The sequence below is a fragment of the Nymphalis io genome, chromosome Z, assembly GCF_905147045.1.
Source record: "Nymphalis io chromosome Z, ilAglIoxx1.1, whole genome shotgun sequence".
NCBI classification, from domain to species: Eukaryota; Metazoa; Arthropoda; class Insecta; order Lepidoptera; family Nymphalidae; genus Nymphalis; species Nymphalis io.
Window position 1 is genome coordinate 14,244,980 of NC_065918.1, and position 23,037 is coordinate 14,268,016.

The 23,037-nt window shown below is 31.2% G+C and overlaps 3 protein-coding genes and 1 long non-coding RNA gene across 9 annotated transcripts in view; 1 reads left to right on the forward strand and 3 right to left on the reverse strand.

Moving 5' to 3' along the window:
* The window catches only part of LOC126780534 (tissue factor pathway inhibitor-like), a 55,210-nt gene extending 53,579 nt beyond the window's left edge, over positions 1–1,631 (reverse strand). The window contains exons 1-3 of one of the 6 annotated variants that reach the window (XM_050505112.1): positions 1,381–1,625; positions 517–607; positions 272–381 (exon numbers count right to left, since the gene is read on the reverse strand). In XM_050505112.1, the coding sequence (XP_050361069.1) occupies positions 272–381; positions 517–607; positions 1,381–1,483 (304 nt within the window). In that variant the 5' untranslated portion in view covers positions 1,484–1,625. Of the gene's footprint in view, positions 1–271; positions 382–516; positions 608–1,380 lie in introns of all 6 variants that reach the window. The other 5 variants (XM_050505111.1, XM_050505113.1, XM_050505115.1 and 2 more) reach the window with 5 other exon arrangements.
* An 85-nt stretch (positions 1,632–1,716) lies between these two features.
* Positions 1,717–2,621, reverse strand: LOC126780524 (ATP synthase subunit b, mitochondrial-like). Its single transcript, XM_050505091.1, has one exon. The coding sequence runs from the start codon at positions 2,600–2,602 to the stop codon at positions 1,823–1,825; it is 780 nt and encodes a 259-aa protein (XP_050361048.1). The 5' UTR covers positions 2,603–2,621; the 3' UTR covers positions 1,717–1,822.
* A 745-nt stretch (positions 2,622–3,366) lies between these two features.
* Positions 3,367–3,975, forward strand: LOC126780546 (uncharacterized). The gene is made up of 2 exons (XR_007670521.1): positions 3,367–3,464; positions 3,667–3,975. It is a non-coding gene; the product is annotated as an uncharacterized LOC126780546 (long non-coding RNA).
* Positions 3,976–4,079: 104 nt separating this feature from the next.
* LOC126780507 (chitinase-like protein EN03) lies at positions 4,080–13,221 on the reverse strand. The gene is made up of 9 exons (XM_050505063.1): positions 13,039–13,221; positions 8,150–8,400; positions 7,451–7,583; positions 7,096–7,266; positions 6,400–6,568; positions 6,051–6,181; positions 5,676–5,801; positions 4,776–4,875; positions 4,080–4,317 (listed from the first exon to the last, which is right to left on the reverse strand). The coding sequence occupies exons 1-9, from the start codon at positions 13,139–13,141 to the stop codon at positions 4,206–4,208; spliced, it is 1,296 nt and encodes a 431-aa protein (XP_050361020.1). The 5' UTR covers positions 13,142–13,221; the 3' UTR covers positions 4,080–4,205.
* Positions 13,222–23,037: the final 9,816 nt, after the last annotated feature.

A 23,037-nucleotide genomic window follows, 5' to 3' on the forward strand; every position in this document is an offset into this window, starting at 1 on the left:
ATCAGTTGTCTGGTTTCCATAGTACAAGCTCAGCTTACTTTGGAATCACAAATACTATGCTATTGTATGTACTACGCTTCTCCAACACAGGTTCGTGTATTCGCATATAAGAGAATTTCATCCTACATATGCACGTTGTTTAATATTATTTTCCCTCACGGCCGATCACGAGATAAATTATAAAATACACCTCATCTCAGAAAACTCATGAGCCAGATCGAGATTATTCCGCTTCTACTTAAATTTGTAAGTTCGCCATATATATATATACCTCGACATGTCTGGTGACAGTCTGATAACGTTTTGAACACATTCAAATTGTGTGGGCAACTGCCAACAAAGGCTGTCTTACAATCCTCCATCTTCAGATCAAAGTAGAATCTATGGAAAGATATGTTTTAAAATTTTAATCAATTTAAGAAAGAGAACTCGATAACTAAAATTTCTATTCATAAGAATTGTTTCTTGCAATAATAAACAGTAAATGCGATGCGATTAATGTAACAGCAAACTTACTTTGGTACGTATAGGTCACTTCCATCACAGTCATAACCGTTGGGTTGAAATTTGCAGGCAACAGCCGGATTTATATTCGTAAAATCAATAACTGTAATTAATAATAATACATAAAGTAAAACAACGTTTCCAATAAAATTAAAAACAGTAAAAAAACTATTTTCCAAGCGCCATCTTCCTTTGTACAGTTAACAAAGTAGTAGCAACTGGAAGCCAAGTTACTGCAATGCGGGTTGGTAGATACAAAACAGAATTTCATACGAAATATAACCTGCATATGCTTCCCATCACCGCCGAGTATGAGATGAGCTATTAATACAAATTAAGCATATGATAATTCAATGATACTTGTTCAATTAAACACGCAGTCTTACTGTTGAGGTATTTCTTTAAAAAAACTTACCGATTAACACAACCGAAGAAATATCAGAAAGTAGTATGTGACATTCACTATAATAAGAAACGTTCAAAAAGACCACGCATTAACATATCACCTTAAGCCTACTTTTTATATTTCAGAGTGAGATACGCAGTAAGTTTTTAAAGAATATCATTTCAGGTCATATTTTGCTTTGCATTTTCCTATCTTTAAGCTACAGAAAGTCATGAATAAAAAACAAACTACATAAATGTGATCAGATTATCATCATCACTTCTCATTCTTCTGTGAAACATCAATATTTTATATCAGTATTGTTTACAAGGAAGTTTAACAAGGGGCGGGACAGCTAGTTCCCACACCAAAATCGAAAGAGTAGAAACATAGATTATGCGCCGTATTGCAATATATATAATATAATAATATAATATAAAAAGGAAAATCTATAAGATAAAGTTAATATAATACAAAGTTCGATTAATTACTCTCTGTGGTTGGAGGAAGCACTGGTGTGATATTTTGAAGATTAACATATTTTATATCAAATAAAAAAACTGAAAGTATGTATATTTGATACCACTGAAGCATATTAATTCAATTTTATCGCTCAGTCGAACAACAGAAAATTTTAGTATCAATAAAACGACGATCTATTTAATTTCCACGACCGTAACTTTTATTATTAAATGCTATTTCCATTTAATACTTTGACTTTAGAAATTATTTATTGAATGAGTTAACTTTTCAAGCATCGGTTCAAGCTTTTAATCGTTTAAAAGATTTTATTTTTAACTCACATTTCAAATACACGGTAGTCGACTAAATAATTATATATTCAGATAACAAACAGCAAAGTGTAAGATAATGAAAAAAACGTAAACTCTCAATATCAATCTTTAAAATAAAAATGCTATTGTTGATCGCATATTATGATTTGCTGCTAAGAGCAGCTATATCTTGTATAGCCCTTTGCAAAACTGTTTGTTGGAAATCAGGAGTTATAGATTTCTTAACATTTTGAAGTATCCAATTTATCATCCATTTTTGATGTATTCTATTCATTGAAAGTTGAAGCTTAATTTGATAGTCTAGGCGACCCTTAACGGCACGGTAAACTTGCATAAATCTTTCCCGGTATATGGCTTCTAATTGCATTTTGATATTTTCTTTTTTAGCATCCATCAGCAATTTTTGTCCTTCTGCTCGCCATTGAGCATCTTTCGCGTCTTTGATGGCATTTTCATAGACACATGCTTCGTCTTTTCTCATCTTTTCTAGCGTTTCGACATATTCGTCAATACTCTTGTCGAGATAACGGCCAATGTCTGGACCAAATCTCGTTGAGACATAGTACAGCATAGGGAATATAGATAAACCGACGTAATACTCATGCTCCATAACATAAATTTCTTTGCTAAGTAAATAATTTGTGAAAACTAATCCAAACACATACGGTCCAGTTACACCGGTTTTCGAGTGGAAAAACAGGAACCATTCATCTGGTATGAATCCCATTCGTACTTTACCAGGTCTTAGTGCTCGTTTTAATCCCAATGTCGGATAGTTTGAAGTATTGTTGCTTGAAGTACCCGGACAAACTGGGTTGGTAGTAGATTTTGTTGGACATATTTTAGTATGTGTTAACACCAAAGGCTGTTTAAGAAATCGCTTCAAATTTCCCAATTTTAATATAGAACTCAAAAGCATAATGAATATTTTAAATATTTTAGCTTTGACAACAATTTGACATTGGTGTCATAATGAACGCTAAAAACAGTAAAAGATATATAAACGTATAAAGTCCATGAAGGATTTAATATCTAGTATTTTTTTAATGATTTTCAAATTCTCAAAACATCATACCATAGTTTAAAATGATTACGACGATATAATCAAATATACGCAAATTGTCCATTACAAAACGTAATTAAGTTGGCACATAACATAAGTTTGCTCAATATTTTAATCAATTTTAATAAACTTTTTTTGTACATATAACTAAAATACGTGTCCATGTTTTTTTTATAAAATTGTATACATTAAAAGTGACATGAAATTGAAAGTATTTCGAGTTTGGCTTTCATAAAAATCATAATAATAAATGAAAACCTTTATTCTACAATTAAAGTCAGGTAAGGTATTTTTTTAATTATGAATCTTTTTATATATTGATACGCCGTTATTTATAATATTTACCAATGGATAGCTCATTTTTATTGTATAATTGAATCATATAGGTGATCAGATAACTCGGTCAGTTCGATTGGAAAATTTGTATAAAGTAACAGCCTGTAAATGTCCCACTGCTGGGCTAAGGCCTCCTCTCCCTTTTTGAGGAGAAGGTTTGGAGCTTATTCTACCACGCTGCTGAATACACATGTTTCAGAATTTCAGTGAAATTCACATGCAGGTTTCCTCACAAATTAAGCACATGAAAATTCAGTGGTGCTTATGTTTAAAAAAAAACACAATTTTGTTGCCAAACTACTTTATTACCGTTGTGTTATAAATAAAAAAAACATGCATTATCTTGATTTTAATTATTAGAATATCTTAAAATAAAACTAAGGTCATAAAACAATTATTTAAAAGTATACATATAACACACAAAAAAATGGATCATATAGTTATCAATGTTGGTTTTACAATTATTCAACTTATTCTATTATAATTTCCCTAACATAATTATCGTTGTGTATTAAATACATTTACTGTTTAAAACATGCACTCTCTTGATTTTAATTATTCGAATATCTTAAAATAAAACTAAGGTCATAAAACAATTATTTAAAAGTATACATATTAACACACAAAAAAATGGATCATATAGTTATCAAGGTTGGTTTTACAATTATTCAACTTATTCTATTATAATTTCCCTAACATAATTATCGTTGTGTAATAAATACATTTACTGTTTAAAACATGCACTCTTGATTTTAATTATTCGAATATCTTAAAATTAAACTAAGGTCATAAAACAACTATTTAAAAGTATACATATTAACACACAAACACTTGGATAATATAGTTGTCAATGCTCGTTTTATAATTAATCAACTTATTTTGTTATAACCAGATTTCGAGTGTAAATTAAATTAAAATTTTAAAGCAAGCAGTGTTTTAACTGTCACTGTATTATATATTAAGGATATGTATCATTTAGATCATAAACCTTGCTCACGTCAAATTGAATATAATTTACTTTGTCGGCCGTGTTTTTTATTTTTTTATTTTTTTTTATTATTATTTTTTATAATTTTTTTTTTTATAATTATATGTATTTTTTTTATTTTTTTTCAATTATCAATTAAAGGCGGTATTTAGCTGCACGAAGAATGGGGTACTTGTCACCCGAGCAGAGACCACGGAAATCGTCCATGCTTAGATCGACGATGGAAACTCCTCCGAGGTTTTTGGACCTTTAACAAACAGTTAATTAAGAACTTCAAGTAAATAAAAAAAAGAAAAATGAATTGCCTTTACGCTACAAACATGTCGAAAGTACATGATTCAAAGTTGCCTACGCTTTAAAAATCCAAGCAATATTTTTTCAAGCATTTTTGAATAATAATTTAATAAATTTGATTGGATAGTTTTCCTTGAAATTATATACTATCGATTTGCAATCGATTATCGATGACATAGAATTTACCTAAATCAAATCAAATGTATTTAATCCAAATAAACTTAACAATAAAGTTTTACATTTGTGAATCATCAATTTTGTAACACTACCACCGTTACGAAAATCAGCATCTAGCGAAAAGGAACGGAAAGAAACTCGCGTACATAAAACCGATCTCCAATGATACAAACAATTATTTGAATTCAAGACAATTATTTAAGGATGTTTTTGTATAAATATAATTTGACTTACTTGGCATATGTCGCCTTTTGTCCGGCTGTATCAGGATCCTCATAGCTCACCCACAAACCTCCTTCGCTGTTGTCATCGGGAAGACGGAAAGCGTATGTCCCTGTAAAATAAATTATTATTAAGTCAGGTCCCATTTTCCAAAAAAACTCGGGCAGAAATAGTGCGTGATATAAATTCAAACAGTGCTGGTAGCTATATCTTTAAAATGTATTAATGCAGTAAAACAGCAGTAATAACAGCAAAAAAAACGTTCAAAAGCGCGTACCCGAACAGGTTTAGGCAATTATTAAAATGTTTTAATTTTGTCGGTTCACTATAATTGTAATTAATTGTTGAATAATTTGGTTACTTTTTTGTCTAATAGAGTAATTCGAATTTAAAAAGCACTAAGAACTATTTTAACAAGTTTGCCCATCCAGCCTTAAGGCTTATTCTCCACGAGTATTATTTAGACAACTCTGTGTCTTATTTAAATCAGACACACTCACAATACCAGTCACTATTAGTTACAATTACCAACACCACATAAAGGTGCGTCTCCAATGAAATATTTGGCAATTTTTGTTTTTGGAATTGTTTGCAAATCTTCAGAATGACACCAACAGTTACAAAACAATGTATTGATTTTGGTTGGCGATTTATGGTAATTAGAGATATTTTTGCCACAAACTTGTAGTGGTACTAATGTTGCCAAATTTCCATTAGTGAAGACGCAACTTAACAAAGCTATAAGCACTTCTGTGTACCAACCAAAAAAATCTCCATCCTTCGTTAAGCCCTTGTCTGAAAAGTTAAATTTAGCAGCTGATACCGATGAATTTATAGCAACCAAACTGCTCAAATTAGTCTTAACCAAATGATAGTAAATTTGATAAGCTTTGTGGCTTGTTAAGAGCTTACCGAAACGCTTGCTGGGATCGGTGACCTTCCTTAAATGAGGACGCATACCCTTTTGATGGTTCGGGTTGATCAGTTTGGCGCAGATTTCAGGGTAGCTCAACAAACCCTCTGTCTTAGTGTAGGGTCCTAAAGCAAAGTCCAATTCCTTCAGAAACTCATATTTTATAAAACTTGTAAATAAGAACAAAGTCAATCAAATAAAAATGTAGCACTGCTATAATAACTATAAAAATAGTTAAAAAATCTTAGACTTATTATAAATATTTGAAGATTGCATTTTAAAATCAAATTATTAAATTTGAACGTTTTAAAACGAGTCTAAATATGATACATGATATTTCATAATTGAAATTGAATTAAATTGTAATAACATACCAGCTTCGCCGGGTCCATCTACATGGATTGGGGGAACTCCGGAAATTTCGCTATCGCCATCCATTTTCCATGTACGACCATAGGTGGCGACACCTATAACTATTTTGGTACTGGGAGCACCACTACTGATCCTGTAAAAACGATAATTAAACCTCAGAATATTTGTCATAACTTCGAATATTTCACTATTTCCGAAATATTTTTGATTGAAATTACATTGAAAGAATTGTTTTCAACGTAGTTTTCGAAAGTAATTCATTTAATTATCTGATTCAACGTCTGTCACCATAGTCATTATTTATTTATTTTCTTTTTGTTAACATTATTTATATCTATAGTATATAATTACCAGTAAGATACAGCAGAATCAACGTTGAGTAGTTCATTGCGGTTTTGGGGTTTGTAGATAGGTGCAGAGTAATCAGCCTCCTTAGGGTTCCTCGATGGTGTATAATAGTCGAAAGCGTTCAAGTTCACAATGTCTACCAAATTGATGATAGCTGGCACGTCGTAGTAAACTAAACAGATAATTTACAAATATAAGAAAAAAAGATAAAACAAAATAATCGCTTCATGTATCCTACTAAGTAACTACTCCATCCGTATTCCATCGTCTATAACTTAACTTTAATAGAATCATGATTAAAGGAATCTTAACGTACTCCCAATTTACATTGGAATGGCGCAGTATGTCCTCGTTCTCTTTTCACTCCGGTCATCACCTACACAAGTACATTTAGTTTATGCATATCATCTTTCACACAATCTATCCAAATTTGGTTTCTTTGGTCTCCTGTACTTTTTCATCTATCAAAATTCATATTTATTAAATTCCACACTATTTTATTCATATATCATTTATCCAAAATACCAAACCATTATTTTAATATTTTATTATAATAATATTGAAAATACATTTACAAATAGTACGTAAGAGATGTTTATCATGTTTCACAGATACTTGTATAATATCTTCTAAAGCATAATGTTTCTTACTTTAATTTAGAAATTACAAGTGAGGAGTGAAAGTACAGGTGTTACGTACTGCTAGCGTTGACATTAGGGAGGACGGTGACAGACAGTTGCATGTTTGGCTTTAGGTTAAGAGCCGCTTTCATTTCCCTGACCAGCGCTGTGAATCCTTCTCTGTGCTCAGCCTCCTTCTCATCAACAAGGGTGGTACCGAAAGTTTTCTTGATACCGTGCCAGATTGATCCTGTATAAATTTCGTATCATTATTAAAAAGTCTTATAAGCAAGTATACGATTAAGAAAAATGGTTTATAAAACAAATCTTCAAAATATATACTTTTAAATTTATAAACGCTCTACTTATATGTATTTAATTGACTTTATTTATTAAACATCGGTAATACTCAATGCTACAATGGTTTTCCTTACCCCAAGTGGAACGGATCTTTTTCGGCTTGATCCTCGCGAACTGCCAAGCAAGATCGATTCCATCGAAGCCATGTTGCTCAGCTAGTAGTACTCCAGAGTTGACGAAAGCTGTACGGGCTTGTGGGGACTCTAGCTGTGGTCAATAATACTAATGATGTACAGTGGAACAAAAAATATGTTACGTACTGAACTTACTCAATAATATATTAGATGATTACTTACAACTTATAAATATTCGAACGATGCCCATTCGAAGAACACATTTATTTCAATTTGCTTCATTTTCCTTTAACACGTGGCAAGTTTACTAATTATCTTTTCTAATACACTTTTTTCAGAACATCGTTTTTGAATTTAATGTGTTTTTAGAAAATTTGAGTGCTATTTAAAGAAACGCGTGAAAAAAACATAGGTTGTGTTACACGATGCCTTAGTGTACGGGCGGCCGGTTGGCGAATGTTTATATATCATTGCTTAAAAAATGGTACGGGATAAAATCCTTATTTAACCGGTACGAAGTTGGGACGAGAAACTATATCTCTTATATGTTCTCTTTTTAAACGTCAACTAGAAAACATTTTTGTGTTGTATTCAAGCAATATATTGTATGTAATCAATAAAAAAATTCAATATACATATATAATACGGTTTATAATAATAATTTTATAATAATAGAATTATAATTGGTAAAAAACTTACCAGCAAGTTGTATTTCTGTTCCTCTTCTAAGTCAGCGTCTCCACCAACAGATAAAAGAACTTTGAGACCAGGGTATTTGGTCTTGAAGTTTGTGATAGCTCTGTAGTTGGCATGGTTGCGATCAATATCTAGGTTCTCGTTGAGTGATACCATTTTGTAAGTGTCGGGTTGTATTCCAGCATAACCGTAAACCAAGTGGGTGCAGAATGAGAGCGCTGGGTCCAAGTCCAGAGGCAGCATGCGAGCTTGAGCTGGATAAATACATCCCTCAACTTTATTTCAATGGTATACATACTTATTATTAACGAAATTATTGCGAATATATGAAATAGTCATTGAATTAAAATTAACGCCAATACAAAACAATAATATTGTAGGCATATTGAACGAGATTAATATGAAGTTAAAATGAACTCAAGAACGGATATCCGGTTTTTTGTCCTGTATCTGTCCAAATGCCAGATATTAAATACGGCCGGATACTGGTAACAATATTTGACGATTTCCTAAAAAATGTTTTTTCAAAATGAACACTAGTTTTTTGTCATTTTATATTGCCATCATGCCATGTATGATTGAAATTTCGTCACAAAAAAAAATCCTCATCAAAATCCTCGCAAAATGTATTCATTATAAATGTATTTTTATATTTCACACAATATTTGAAAATGAAAGAGTTAAACTTAAACGAAAACTCTTAAATGAACGTAGGTGTACAGCACACGTAAACGTCGCATTGTTTATTTCGTATTAACCACTTAAAACGTTTAACCATGACTGGATGTGATATAGGAAACTAACCCTTAAAATACAAGCGATAAGAACTTCATAAATGATGTGAATGACGCAACAGCCACTAAGAACGAAAGATCACCACCGCTTAAGGCCGAAAATTGCGCAAATGTTTTTCATAATAACCTATCATAATAAGGATACGACACCGTCTTCGACTTTGTTTCATACGAGATATTTTTGACATTTTATGTTATAGTGCAGCTTAAAGAAACAAAGTATAAATGTTTCTACAACATAATAATCGCAGGACATTTAAGGGATTACATACTACGGTGTGGTGCAGAAATTCAACATAGATATACAGCTATCGTTTTTGTTTCATGATTTGGGAAAATCATTACTTTTTTTGGTTAAAACAAAAAAATACAATCAATTTATACTGATATTACGTTATGTAGCAGAATTCCGAATATGTATATCTCTATGTAATTTTTATATTAATTCACAAGTACTTATTATAAACAGAAAATTAAATGCTAAAACGTTATCGTTTCATTAACTTATGTAGAACATATTTTTGTAAAAAAACACTAGTTGGCATAAGCATATCTCGAACAGGACCGCTTACACTTACATTTGGCTCAAAAGATTAAAAAAAATTAAAAATACATAATAAATAACCATAATAAATAAACATAAACATACTATAACGTTGGAAACGTTACTTACATCATTAGCCGTCAGACTCGATAGCTCATAATAGGTCTTATCCCATCCTCATTCGGGATGAATAAAACATACTTTAACTTTATACTAATTTTATTAGTTGACCGTTTAGTAAGCGTATGTTTTATACAAATATTTATTTAAAAAAAAAAACAATAAAAAAACTGTTATAGAAAATTATGTATCAGCTTAAGATTGTGGAAAATCATTTAAAACATACTTTAACTATATACATAATTATATAATATATATAATCTTCAGAATACCATATAATTGCAGCTCATTTATACGCTTATCATTCTAAAAGAACTTCTTAAACTTTCTCTCTTACACAACATTATATTGCCGGGTTATATAACAACTCGGTCGTAAATTATTTTTTATTTTTTAATACAAGAATTTACAATGTACGATTCAAGATTGTTTTTATTAAAGAAATAACGTTATTTATACTTCATATGAATATTTTAACACGTTTTAAATACACATGCTTGATTTAAAAAGTAAAACATTAATTTTCTTTTTTTGTTTAATATTTTTTAAATTAAACTTGTTCGTTTTAATTTAAAATCTAATAGAAATATCATTTAATTAACTATATTTACGTAGTAAAGTATTAAATTGTTTCCAACAATAGAAATAAAAACATTTAACATCATTAATTAATAATATAAATAAACGGTCGCATTATTTCTAAGCATACGAGTAATATAAAACATAATAAATTAAACATACGAAAATAAAATAAAATAAATGTTATCATAAAACAAATAATTTCCAAATACTTCTAGAAGCACTTGTTCGTATTATCTCAGCTCACTGACACACGATATAAAGGTCATGTTATTGTCATGAATTTAATTATCATCAGCATTGTTACTAATTAGAAATTACGCTTATCATAAGAGGTCAAATCCTGTAAACAAGACGATGTTAAATATGACGTAATTGCTTCACAAGTTCTAAGAGACTAGGGGTGACAAACATCAAAAACTCAAATAAAAAATAATTGCTTAATAAGAGATTTTGAATTACGATTTTATACAGAATTCAAAATATTATTAAGCAATTCAATAAGGCAAAAAGTTTTACATGATATATTTTAACTTGTATTTACTGAATTTAATTTGAAGCTTCTATTTTATTACGCCAAATATAAAGAGCATAAGTATTTTTAATTTCAGAGTATTTTTTATCGAAACCTATTGTGCTATATTCATTTCACTCCGGTACTTCACGAATCGCGAATCGCCTCAGGGTCCGTTGTTGTGTCACCCCTGATAGAGTATACAGTCACCGTATGTTAAAGAGGAAAATACGTAGTTGACAACAATGAAATCAGATCCTGATATAATTGTCCTTGTAATGTGGCAAAGCTTTGTCTTACTTCGTCTACGCGGATTGTTTCTTGTAATAAGTAATCGTTAACACGGTTCGCTTGCTTGGACGTTGATTATGAATGTATACATTTTTTTTAATAGCACCAAAGAACCATTAATTAATTCTCAAAGCGAAATGATTCCCAAATAAAAACAAATAAAGAATAAAATTTTGTAATTTAATTTGTGAGTTACAAATATCAGTGGAATCGAGAATAAACTAATTCACAAAATTAGTCTCGCCGCGGTTGTTGTTTACAATTTACCGATTAGAAACATGGAAAACGATAATATCGTGATATATTTTGTCGGAACCAGGTAGCAAAATCAGAATGTACATAAAGTTTTAATAGGAAAATTACTTAGATTTAGTTAAAATATTAAAATATTTCGATCATTTTTTAAAATCGTTAGTTCTTTTCAAATAAATGTGCACAATATGATCAAAACGCTAAAAGATGATCTTTTTAAAATGTGGGTAGGTTGTTTTTTAACAAACAGGATAAACAAGTAATAACCAAGATGGCCCAGTTGATAGCACACGTAGTTTTTATTTGAAGGTTGCAGATTTAAAACAAGATATATGAGCCAGTTTTTGAAATGCAAATATTTGTTTTTGCAATCTTGTACGTACGTACATAGTAAAGGAAAATAAATAGATTATGAGTAGGAAGAAACATATATTATCCATTATATTATAAATGCGAAAGTTACTCTGTCTATCTGTTACACTTTTACCTTTGAACCTATTTCGGTGTTTTTTTTGCTTGAGCCCCAAGAATACTGAACGAAGGTTTGTGCACAAATTCCTAAAGTTTTAAGTTGAAAACAAATAATTATGTAAGTTTAAAAAAAAAATTATATGTTAGTTTTATTTAATTGAAATAATTTATAGAATACTATAAATCATATTTAAATACATTTAAATAGCTGAGCAAGGAACTTAACAACAAAGTGAAGCCGCGGGTTCAGTTAGTATTCTATGTTATAAGAACTCAGATAGATTAGTAATCAATTTTTTATAGTCTAGTTAATAACCGCACAAGGCTACAAGGCTATATTGAGACCATGTAATGTATCCATATAATAAATATGCAGCTTGTTACATAATTAATCAACTTTAATCGCCAAAGGTAATCTAAACAAAGATGTGAAATAAATAGATAATGTAAATGTAATAATGACGATTTCCCGAACTTGTGGGTTGACATTAAATAATTTTGTACATTAAAACAAAATGGCGTCGGGTGATGCTGCGAATAAAAGATTTTGAATTACCTACTACTCGTTTCGCCATATTTTTTTTTTACTTCATATCGCTGGTTTTCAAGTGATATTTTATTTTATTAAAATGACATCTTTATATAAAAAGACCTTGACTCTTAAGCCAAAGGCCGAACAATAACCCTGGACTGAGTTCGAATCGCTATTTAGACCTTATTTATTTTTTTGTCATTATAAAATTATATTTATTTTATAATTGGAAATAATGTCAGTTATTGCGGTTATAAACATAAAAATATACGGTAGACGTCGATTATAATTAAGCAAGGCCCATAAATATAATCAATTTACGAAATACCCAATCTTAATATTATCGATTCGATTAAGTCTGTAAAATAAATTAATTGTAAACGAAAAACAATTTGATAGCGTTATGGTTAAAATGATATTATGTTAATATAGCGATAATTATCCTCAACGCTGTTTTCTTAATTTACCATCCTTACAATACAAAAAAATGCTCCAATATATACTTTAGTGTTCATATTCATGAATCTTATCGCTTTTAAATCAATTGTTCCCTTTTAAATTATTCATCACAGAGAAAAGCTTTTAGAAGTTTCCGAACCTGTTTCGAATGTAAACTAAGATAATCGCTAATTGTATGTATAAACGCCCAGCAATAAATTATTAATTTATACAATCGATCAAAATTAATTAACGGTCTCCTACTAAATTAAATAATAAGTATAATATTGATATATTAAAAAATATCGTTAAAAATAGTCAAAACATTCGCAATAGTTAACATGGTGGGTAACTTACATTCGCGGACATAGCTCTTGTTATCGTAGTAGCAGACGACTTTGGCGGTTGGCGTGGCCACTGCCACGGCGACCAGCCCGAGGAAGGCACCCAATATCTTCATAGCGCAGTAGGAATGATCACGTCTGATCACCACAAAGCGTGTGTGGCGAATGTGAGTTAGCCGCGAACCAACTAAGATGACCGCGGCAGTTAAAGAAGGTCAAAGATTAGTAATCGTTGAACACGTACCTAGACTGTTTATTTTTCGATATGACCGTGACAATCTGCTGACCGGCAGATCGTCAGGTCACGTTTAAAAATATTGAAAAAAATAAAGTCGAATTCGTTCGTTAAACGTGTATTTTTTATCGAGAGTATACTTTATAGTAATGTACCTAACTGTTTGAATTGACGCGAGATCGAAGGCATCAATCAGTCACAGTCTGCGTGTGAAACACTTTTACTTATCACTTTATAAGAGTTGAATAATTTTATTAACATTACGTCGATGTCATCTTTAATATTCTTAATCTTTGCCCGTTTTGAATGACGTCACCACGCATCAGAAGTTTGTTAGAACACAATTTTCGAATAATACCCTCATTATTTTCTAAAGGCTTGCAAGTCAATTATAGCATTACAGAGGCATATTTATTACGATTATAGATTATCTTGATTCGTATGTTACCTAATATTTTTTATTCGTCCTGCTCAACGAGAGACATATATTGTTGGTAAAAAAATTGCTAGTACAAAGAAAATACCCTTGTACAATTTTTTATCGGTTTCATTTGTATAAATTGTGAAATACAATAAGTAATGTTTGTCTGCCTACGATTTTTAGTTGATAAGAATCCTTCAGAACAAAACAATAAATTAAAAATTAGTAAAAGATAAATACATTAAAATTTAGGGTTGTGAATTGTTTTCGGTTTGAAGTGTGAGGGGGGAACCAGTGTATTTAAAGAGGCACAAGAAACATAACGTCTTAGCTCCCAAAGTTGATGGCGCAAAGGCGATATAAGGAATGGTTGATATTTCTTACAGCGCCAGTGTATATTGGCGATGTTGACTAAAAAGTGTTTCTTTTTTGTATTTCGTACATCTTTTTAAATCTCTTTTCTGATCTGTGCTTGACATGTCACGTTATTAAATCTTCTCTTGGGATTTAATAATTGAATATTTTTTCATTTCTATGAAACTATAACAGTTTTACAACTAACTGTAACAGCTTTGGAGGCATTTTTTTTTTATAGAATAGGAAGGCGGACGAGCATATGGGCCACCTGATGGTAAGTGGTCACCAAACGCCCTTAGACATTGGCATTGTAAGAAATGTTAACCATCGCTTACATCACTAATGCGCCACCAACCTTGGGAACTAAGATGTTATGTCCCTTGTGCCTGTAATTACACTGGCTCACTCACCCTTCAAACCGGAACACAACAATACCAAGTACTGCTGTTTTGCGGTAGAATATCTGATGATTGGGTGGTACCTACCCAGACGAGCTTGCACAAAACTCTACCAGCAGTAAATATTAGATTAATTAGATACTCTATATCTCTTTCTGTGCCCCTGATCACTTACTTGTAGGCAAAATTTCATGATGATTGGTTGAGTAATAAGACGTGAAAACGTAACAAACAAACAAGGTTACTTTCGCAATTATAATATTAGCAAGGATGTTATATATATAATTGCAGTAAAACCTACTCATAAAGAAATCTCAAGTACTTTACATGTTGTTAAAACTGATATTAATCGTAAAAGACATATTAAAAGCTTTCGACGATTCTATTGACTTGATTCCAAGATGATTAGATGCCGAATATGAGAGAAAATATTTTTTTGCGTCTTTTTTACAGGCCATTGATCTAGCGACGAATTTAAAACCAAATGTTTGCATATCGTTATCCGCGTATGATTTCTTTAACTATAAAACCGGTGCTGTTTTGATTACTTCACATGTAAAAGCAATTACAGCAATCAAAGCAATTATTTAATTATATTAAATATGCTACAGAAGATAAAATGTAAAATATCAGACTACTAACGTCCTGTGACAAATACCTCCTTTTAAGGAGATAGTTTTAAAACTTTTTTAATCTCGCTACTTCATTGCGCAGCATACGTGCGGCCAGTGAAGTATTTACCCTACAGCCAGGGGGCACGTGTCCGGGGCGTTACTCGTTACCCACATTTTGTTACTTTTTATTGACATTAGATTTGCCATTTTTAAAGATGAATACCTACCTAAGAAGAATCTACCTATTAATGAATAATTTACAATTATACATCTTATTCCATAAATTTAAAGAGTAGATATACTTTCAGTCATCAGTCGAGGCATGCAGATTCCCTCAGAATGCCCTTCATCGCCAAGCATTGATTCCCCTCAATCACATTCAAAGTTCAAATCCAAGCCTTGAGCTAATTACCACGTGTTCTCTGTCTATTCAATGGATAGACAGAGTTTTCCTTAATTCTCGATAAGAAATATACCGACACGTTTTTGCAAATATTGGCGAACACCCATTGAATTTTATTAGATAGCATCCATGGTGGTAATTTAATTTATACACATTTTACATTTATAACTTCCATTAGATGCCGTCGCAGACTATCAAAACAAGAACCGGTGTTAGGACATTATTGACATTTCATAAGATGTACTGAATCTAATAATAATAAATGGTTTACGATATAACATTGATTTGTTAATTGTTAGGTTAGGCAATAAGAAGTAATATTAAATTACTAATATATGTTATTTGAAAGGCGTAATTTAAGGAAATCATTTAAAAGAAAATATTTTTAAGTCGTTAAACTTATTCTTTATTATAAAGTTTATAATAAGTGTAAATTATATACGATTACAAAACAATTAACGGGTATTCGAATTATTAGTTGACTAGCCATGTACACAAATATTATTTAGATACCCATCGATTTATTTTAATTTATTTTCCAAATTACACAGCGTATCTACAAACTATGATTACAACAATTTTGAAAGTCTTAAGCCAGTTTTAACATAAGTAATAAGTTGGTGGCGCATTGGCGATATAAGCAATGGTTAACATTTCTTACAATGCCTATGTCTAAGGGCGTTGGTGACATCTTACCATTAGGTGGCCCATATGCTCGTCTGAGTATAGGTAGAATACTATAAAAAAAAACAATTGTAAGAATCGTTCTTCAAGAATATCAACAAAAATTATAAATTAGTTCGTTTTCCTTATATCTATCTATATCGTAATTCTAAGAATATGATAATGAGAACACACACGCCGTCCATATTCGTTTTATTGAGTAAAGAATCGTATTTGTTTTCATGACATTATCGCAGTTATTACATTGGTTTGAATAACATGTTGGGAAATTATAATGTTAAACATTCTGTATAGATATATAATGTACAAGTATTTTACCTGCATATTAGGGGGAAAAGGGCGGATATTAGGTAAAAAAAACGATAAATAATAACAGGCAAAATATAAGCCTGGAGCGGTGAGCACAGTTTTCCTCCTGATGCCACTGCTAAGTCCTTAGACTTTTCTCATTTTGTGAAGAAGGCTTAGAGCTTAACGTCGGATATTAAGCGAGATAATTCTGGTATCATTTTTGCCACCATTTCACACAGTCATAATATGAAGAATAGCCATTTTTAATTTGTATGTATTTGTTAGATGTTTGTATCGCATTGGCGATGTAAGGAGCGGTTAACATTTCTTACAGTACCAATGTCTGTTAGCGGTGTAACAACTTACCATCATGTGACCCATCATTTTGTCAGCCTATGATATGATATACATAATATTATAAAAAAAAAGTTATGTAAGTGCACTTGTTAAAGTGTAACTATGTATTTTAATATAAACATGTAAGATGGAAGGGTTTATTACTGAATAGGTCCCAAATATTTCCAAACTTTTATTTGTGTACATACGTATTTTATAAGATAATTCCCTTACAAAATGTATGTTCGCAAATAATATGTAGCAAGCATGTGGGCTTTTTGATAAAATATATCGATACAATAAATTACACAGCCTTATTGTTCTGTTCAGTTACTAAATCACTAAATTTAATGCGATGTGGGTCGAAACTTGTTCGTTCTTCAATATATAAAAGAAACTATGATCCAACTTATATATTTTATTAAATCAAATTTAAAGATTTTTCTCGCATCTTTACATAAATAATAGGATTATTATTTTATATATTAAGTTTTAGTTATTTTGAAATTTATGAAAACTCATTGGCCATCTTGGCTCTATTCCTGTATACATGTAATATGTAATAATATAAATACCTTTTATTTAGTTAATACAATGACAATTAAGTTGACAACTACGACACAAAACAAGCTAAGATGAGCCACGCTCGGGGATGTACTGGATTTCATTTTGTCTTATCTTTAAGCGACCCGTAATAGATATACGTTGCAATCGAATTTCACGACAAACATTTTAATCTGTCCTTTATAGCTATTTTCATAAAACTTCCTTTTCATAGATTAATGTTTTCGAGTTTACGCCATTGAATTTTCCTTCCCTTTAAAGCAGCTTATATGAGTTTAATACACTAACAGAAATAGGACATTTCACTGAACAATTCTGAATTTATTATTAGTTTTTTTTTTTAACTTTCCTTAAATAAACGTCATTTGAAAAAAATTATACTGGAACAACTTTGTATGTGTACGCAGTTGTATGTGCACTGTATTATAGGAAAGAATATAACAGTTGTAAAGACCACTACATTCTCGTACCTCGGAAAGCACGTAAGCGACCTTGGTCCAGTGCCTGTCCTCTTGCCGGCCCGGTTTGTTATTCTCTTTTGAGATGATTGCCATGGCTCAATTAGATCCGGAGTCATCGTCGTCATGTGCACGAAATCTCTTAGAAAAATCAAAGAGATTTCAACTCAAATATGCTTGTTTTTTAAACTTTGCCGTCGCTTAAACTATGGAGCAGGCGAGCTTGAAATATTGATACTTAAGAATCGCTGTTGTGATTTCAGCCGTTGTAAATTCGAATTATTGAATACTTAGGTATAATAATAATTAACAAAATACATAAAAACATCCAAAATCATATCAATCAAGTAATCAAGCAAATCATACAAACATACAAATAAGATACAAATTACTTCGTTACTATTAACAGTTTGATGTGTTGCCTGAGTTGGCTGTCAGGAGAACCTACATTCATGTCAACAATATTTACATAATAATGAAATTCCGTTAGTAAAGCAAACTAGACAATTTGAACTACAATGACATCCTGACAAGTTATGAAAATCACAATGTATTTGTGTATTGATTATCAAAATATGCTACCGGTTCGGAAAGAAATACATCAGACCTTAAAAGAACCAGCGATAGAAACTCAACTGGACCAAATGTTAAATTTCATCGAATTAATTTGGGTTACAATAACATGTAACCCAACTATTTTTTTATATATTTAATATAACCATGAAATTATTTGTTTTGTAAGTAAGAACAAACAAACATTAAACAATACACTAAGATTTTACTAAAAAAAACATCGATCTAGACCTGAACCAAATTATTTCGATTTTAATTCTAGTTTTGTCTTCTTTCTAAATGCAAATTCAAATTATTTAGTAAATAAGTCAATTGATATAACGGTTCAAATAGAGCAAATAAACAATAATTGGAAACGACTACAGCTTATCAATTATATTAAAATCCTTGACATCTATATATTAAGAAGCAAGTCGTTACAACTATGTATTTAGTAACTGACATCAAACACTAAACAAAGATTGCGCAAATTTCGAACAATTTTACTGGAAAATATACAAAATATTTGTAAATAAAAAAATTGTATTTTATTTTATACATAATTATCTTATTATTTGGGCAATATATTTTCCTAATGATCATGTTTAGGGAAATCTTTTTTTCCATAAAATTGTTACCAAAGCATGTCGAACGTAAAAGGGTCATGTTCACGTGTTCTCTCAGTAAATTTGTACGTATTTAGATAGATTTATAATCATATTATGTAATGTTTATAAGAGCCCGGTGGTTAGAACTAGTGAATATTAAATGACGATTGCGAGGTTCAAACCCAAGCAAGCACCATTGAATTTTAATGTGGTTAAATTGTGTTTAATTATAAACATATACATTGTGTTCTGGTAAAACAAACAACGTAAAGAAGCCTGCAAGTGTTTAATTTCACTGATTTCTACCACATGTGTAGCCATCACTCCGCATTGGAGTAGCGTTTTGAAACAAGGTCCAATCCTTATCCTCAACGAGAGAGGCGTTGGCCTAGCATTGGTACATTTATAAGGTCCTCCAGACTGATTTCGGCCACGGGGCCAATCTCAAAAGAGATTTGAACCCAGGACCTCCGGGTTTGCGGTCTTACATCAACCCACTAGACCAACGAGGCAGTTCAAAACTAACTAGACCAGTCAATTGACTGTAATAACAAAATAATCATAAACTTTCTATCAAGACCATTTCTTTTTTTATAGATTAGGTAGGCGGACGAGCATATGGGCCACCTGATGGTAAGTGGTCATCAACGCCCATAGACATTGCATTGTAAGTAAGACTTATATCGCCAATGCGCCACCAACCTTGAGAACTAAGATGTTATGTCCCTTGTGCCTGCGATTACACTGGCTCACTCACCCTTCAAACCGGAACACAACAAAACCAAGTACTGCTGTTTTGAATAGTAGTAAGCGGTAGAATATCTAATGAGTGGGTGGTACCCGTACCTACTAAAAATGCCCAGGCAAAATAAATGGTTTATAGTCTTTTATATAATAGTATATTACTATTGAAGTATAAAGCTATTGAGAATTTTCGACAGAAAAACCCCACTAACTTTTTATTGGCCCGACCTGGGATTTGAACTCTGAACCCCCGGGTCTGTGGCCTTACAAATAGACACTATACCAATGAAGCTTATACATGTTCTGAGCACTGGGCTTCGTCAGCTCAAATCTAAGCATAAAATTAATCTTTAAATAATAACGTGTACATGTACAAATATATATGCACTATATATTTGTATGTTTGTACATTTTTTCCTATTAAACAAAATCCTTGGCAGTTATTTCATGCACGACTAGTTTTTGCCCTTGATTTACTCGTGAATAGAGAAAAAATAAACTGTGGGTTTTTATACGATCAAAATGCGCCATTTTTAGTGTCGGTATATACCGACCCTAAAAATACATTCAAAAAAGATACAATCGAAAGCGAAATTCGAGAAAGAATTTGAAATTCGAAATCTGATATTATGTTATCTTGAAAACACTAAAACTGTAATCAATAATTTATATTTTTATAAATTTTGCTTTTTAGAATTGAAAAAAAAGCAAGTATGGATTTAAAAACTTGATTTTTATTAATTCATAATACGAATAAACTAAATTAAAGTCTATAATTTTAAAATAACTACCTTTATTTAAATTATTATTGCTAATTTCAAATCAAAAACACTAAAACCATCATTATTTGTATTGTTCTCTGTATGTTTGTCTGGGGTAATTTCCAAAACGTATTATCACAACTTTGGGAAATTCTCTAGGACGCGGTAAATATCGTGATCCTTATTTTAATTAAACTTTTAGATCTAATTAAAATTGTTAAGTAGCATGATTTTTTATTATTTCGTGTATGAATAATACAAATGTAAGATAAAACCGCGAGTCGCAGCTCGTATAAATTTGGTTAAATTCATAATCAATATGTCGGTTTAATGGCTTTCATATAAAATACTCGAATTATTGCTAATACCGGTTTAACGGCTTCTTGTATAAAAATAGTATCAAATAATAAGAGTTGTCGTGTAGCAGTGGATAATTCCACTACGGTTTCAATACACCTGTGTATTTATTTTTAGTAAGGAAAACGACCTAATGATAAAAATGAGTCTGAATTATATTCTTCCCTAGTTCGAAATATTTTTTCAAACCGTTGGTATATTTTTGACAGTCAATAAACAAGCGTAATGCTTCTATAATGATTTTGAGTCTGGAATTACAAGATAATTAGTTCTTTAAACAAGAACACATATTTATAAATTATTAATTTTTTAATGAATTTTAATAGGCACCATAACTTGTCCAATAAAAATGTCTGGTCAATAATAAGTTATTTTTCTGTCGAAAATATTCAGTAGCAGCCCAGAGTCTGTAAATTGGAAGTGTGCACATGCCCGTCCCTAGGAAAGCACGTAAAGTCGTTGATTCTGCGCCTAAACTCTTTCCTGTCGTGTTGGATTTCCGTCCCATCGGATTATGAGAATTAGGGAAAAGAGATTGCACATTTGTTTGCGCACACGCTTGTGCAGTTGGTTAATCTCTCTTGAGATTGGCCGCCTATATTACTACGCTATTGTGGCTTAGTAATTTAAGCGAGGGCTGCCAGATACACAAACAACACGCGTGAGCTTTGAATACACAATTAATTCAATAGTTAGTAGGAGCTACTAGATACCTATAATTACTGAAAAAGTATACATATAAAAGTTTGGTACAACGACGTCACATTTAATCCCTACACTTATGTTCCTGGTCGACGTATCTCAATTCGATTTATTATATTAAGTTAAATATAATGCGAAAATAAACGCTTTTTTATTAATTTGATTCAGATATAAATAGCTTTGATTGTACCATTACCTCTTTGTTATCGTACGGCAGGAACGAATCACTCTTAGCATACAAAGGTTGATGTGACTCATTCAGGTGATGCAAACATATTATTATCGGTTGTTTCCTTCAGTACACCCATTGTTTTACGCCTACAATTCTTGCAATGACGTGATAGCATATGTGTATTGTATTTAATAACTAGCGGCTTCGCGCTGTTTTACCCGGATAAAACGTTACTGCAAAGCTATTCTGTAAGAGCAAACTCAAAACTCATCGCAGAAAACAGTCGTAATATGACAAAAAAAAAGATATGCGACATTGACCGTAATAATTACAACATTTCAAGAATACACGCATCAAATTAGTATATCACCGTAAATCGGTTGTTGTAATACGATTGATTAGGAAATTGAGTTCTTATAGAATAGCACTGCTGTTTCGACCCCGTGGGTAGTAACGTTATGTTATATAGCAAAATCATTTTACTTTAATTTTACTGATAGATATCACGTGTAAACAAACACTTCAGCAAGCATTTTATATATATATATATATATATATATATATATATATATTGTTAATATACTCCTTATATTATATATATATACTCTTAAATACAATTCATTCATAGAGACTATAATTATCGTCATATAAGGTGTATAAAATGATTTAATTACCTTATAAGGATACAGATCCGTCCAGAAATTTCGTAATTCGGAAAGCACGTAAAGCCGTTGGTCATACTGCTGATTCTTTCTCTCTCTGCTGCGATTGTTTCAGGTGCATAGTTACGAATTAACGACACATACAATAATAGTCTATAAGATTAGCTGTCATAGCTAAAATTCGATCAGAAGGATATTCTTATCGGTATAATTATAAATAGCCAAAGACAAAACAATTCATTATTTTCTCCTCTGTTTGTGAACATTGATGAAAAAATTAAACAGATTTATTATTTTAAGGAGCAATACATATAATATATATTTGTATAAAAAAAGATGTGTTGTCCATACCTTTGGTGTATCAAATTTTTGAGATATGTTAATGTTATTTTGTTAGGCGACATCGCAATTCAAATTTTAGGTTTATACATCTTGATTTATGACTAGCGGCCCATTACAGGACATCGTCCGGTCATTAAAGGAAGTCTTCGACAAAATTCATCTACAAGCAATCCCATTAATTTCTCTGTGCTTCTTAGGTCTCTTAGAATTCTGTCTAAGGCTTCTTTGTGTGATCTCATCGCACATTCGCCCCCTCATTACGAGACAGACCTCTTGAAAAGATTTATTTTTTATTATTATTATTATAATCAGACTGGCATGTGATCCATTTGATGGAAAGAGGTCACCACC

Bases quoted from the DNA above. Each gene is read 5' to 3' on its own strand.
- LOC126780507 (XM_050505063.1), bottom strand. From the start codon at position 13,141: ATGAAGATATTGGGTGCCTTCCTCGGGCTGGTCGCCGTGGCAGTGGCC. The intron at 7,267-7,450 runs GTAAGGAAAACC...AAATTTATACAG, and splicing joins AAAGATCCGTTCCACTTGGG to GATCAATCTGGCACGGTATC. The intron at 4,876-5,675 runs GTAAGCTCTTAA...TTTATTTTACAG, and splicing joins CGATCCCAGCAAGCGTTTCG to GGACATACGCTTTCCGTCTT.
- LOC126780524 (XM_050505091.1), bottom strand. From the start codon at position 2,602: ATGCTTTTGAGTTCTATATTAAAATTGGGAAATTTGAAGCGATTTCTT.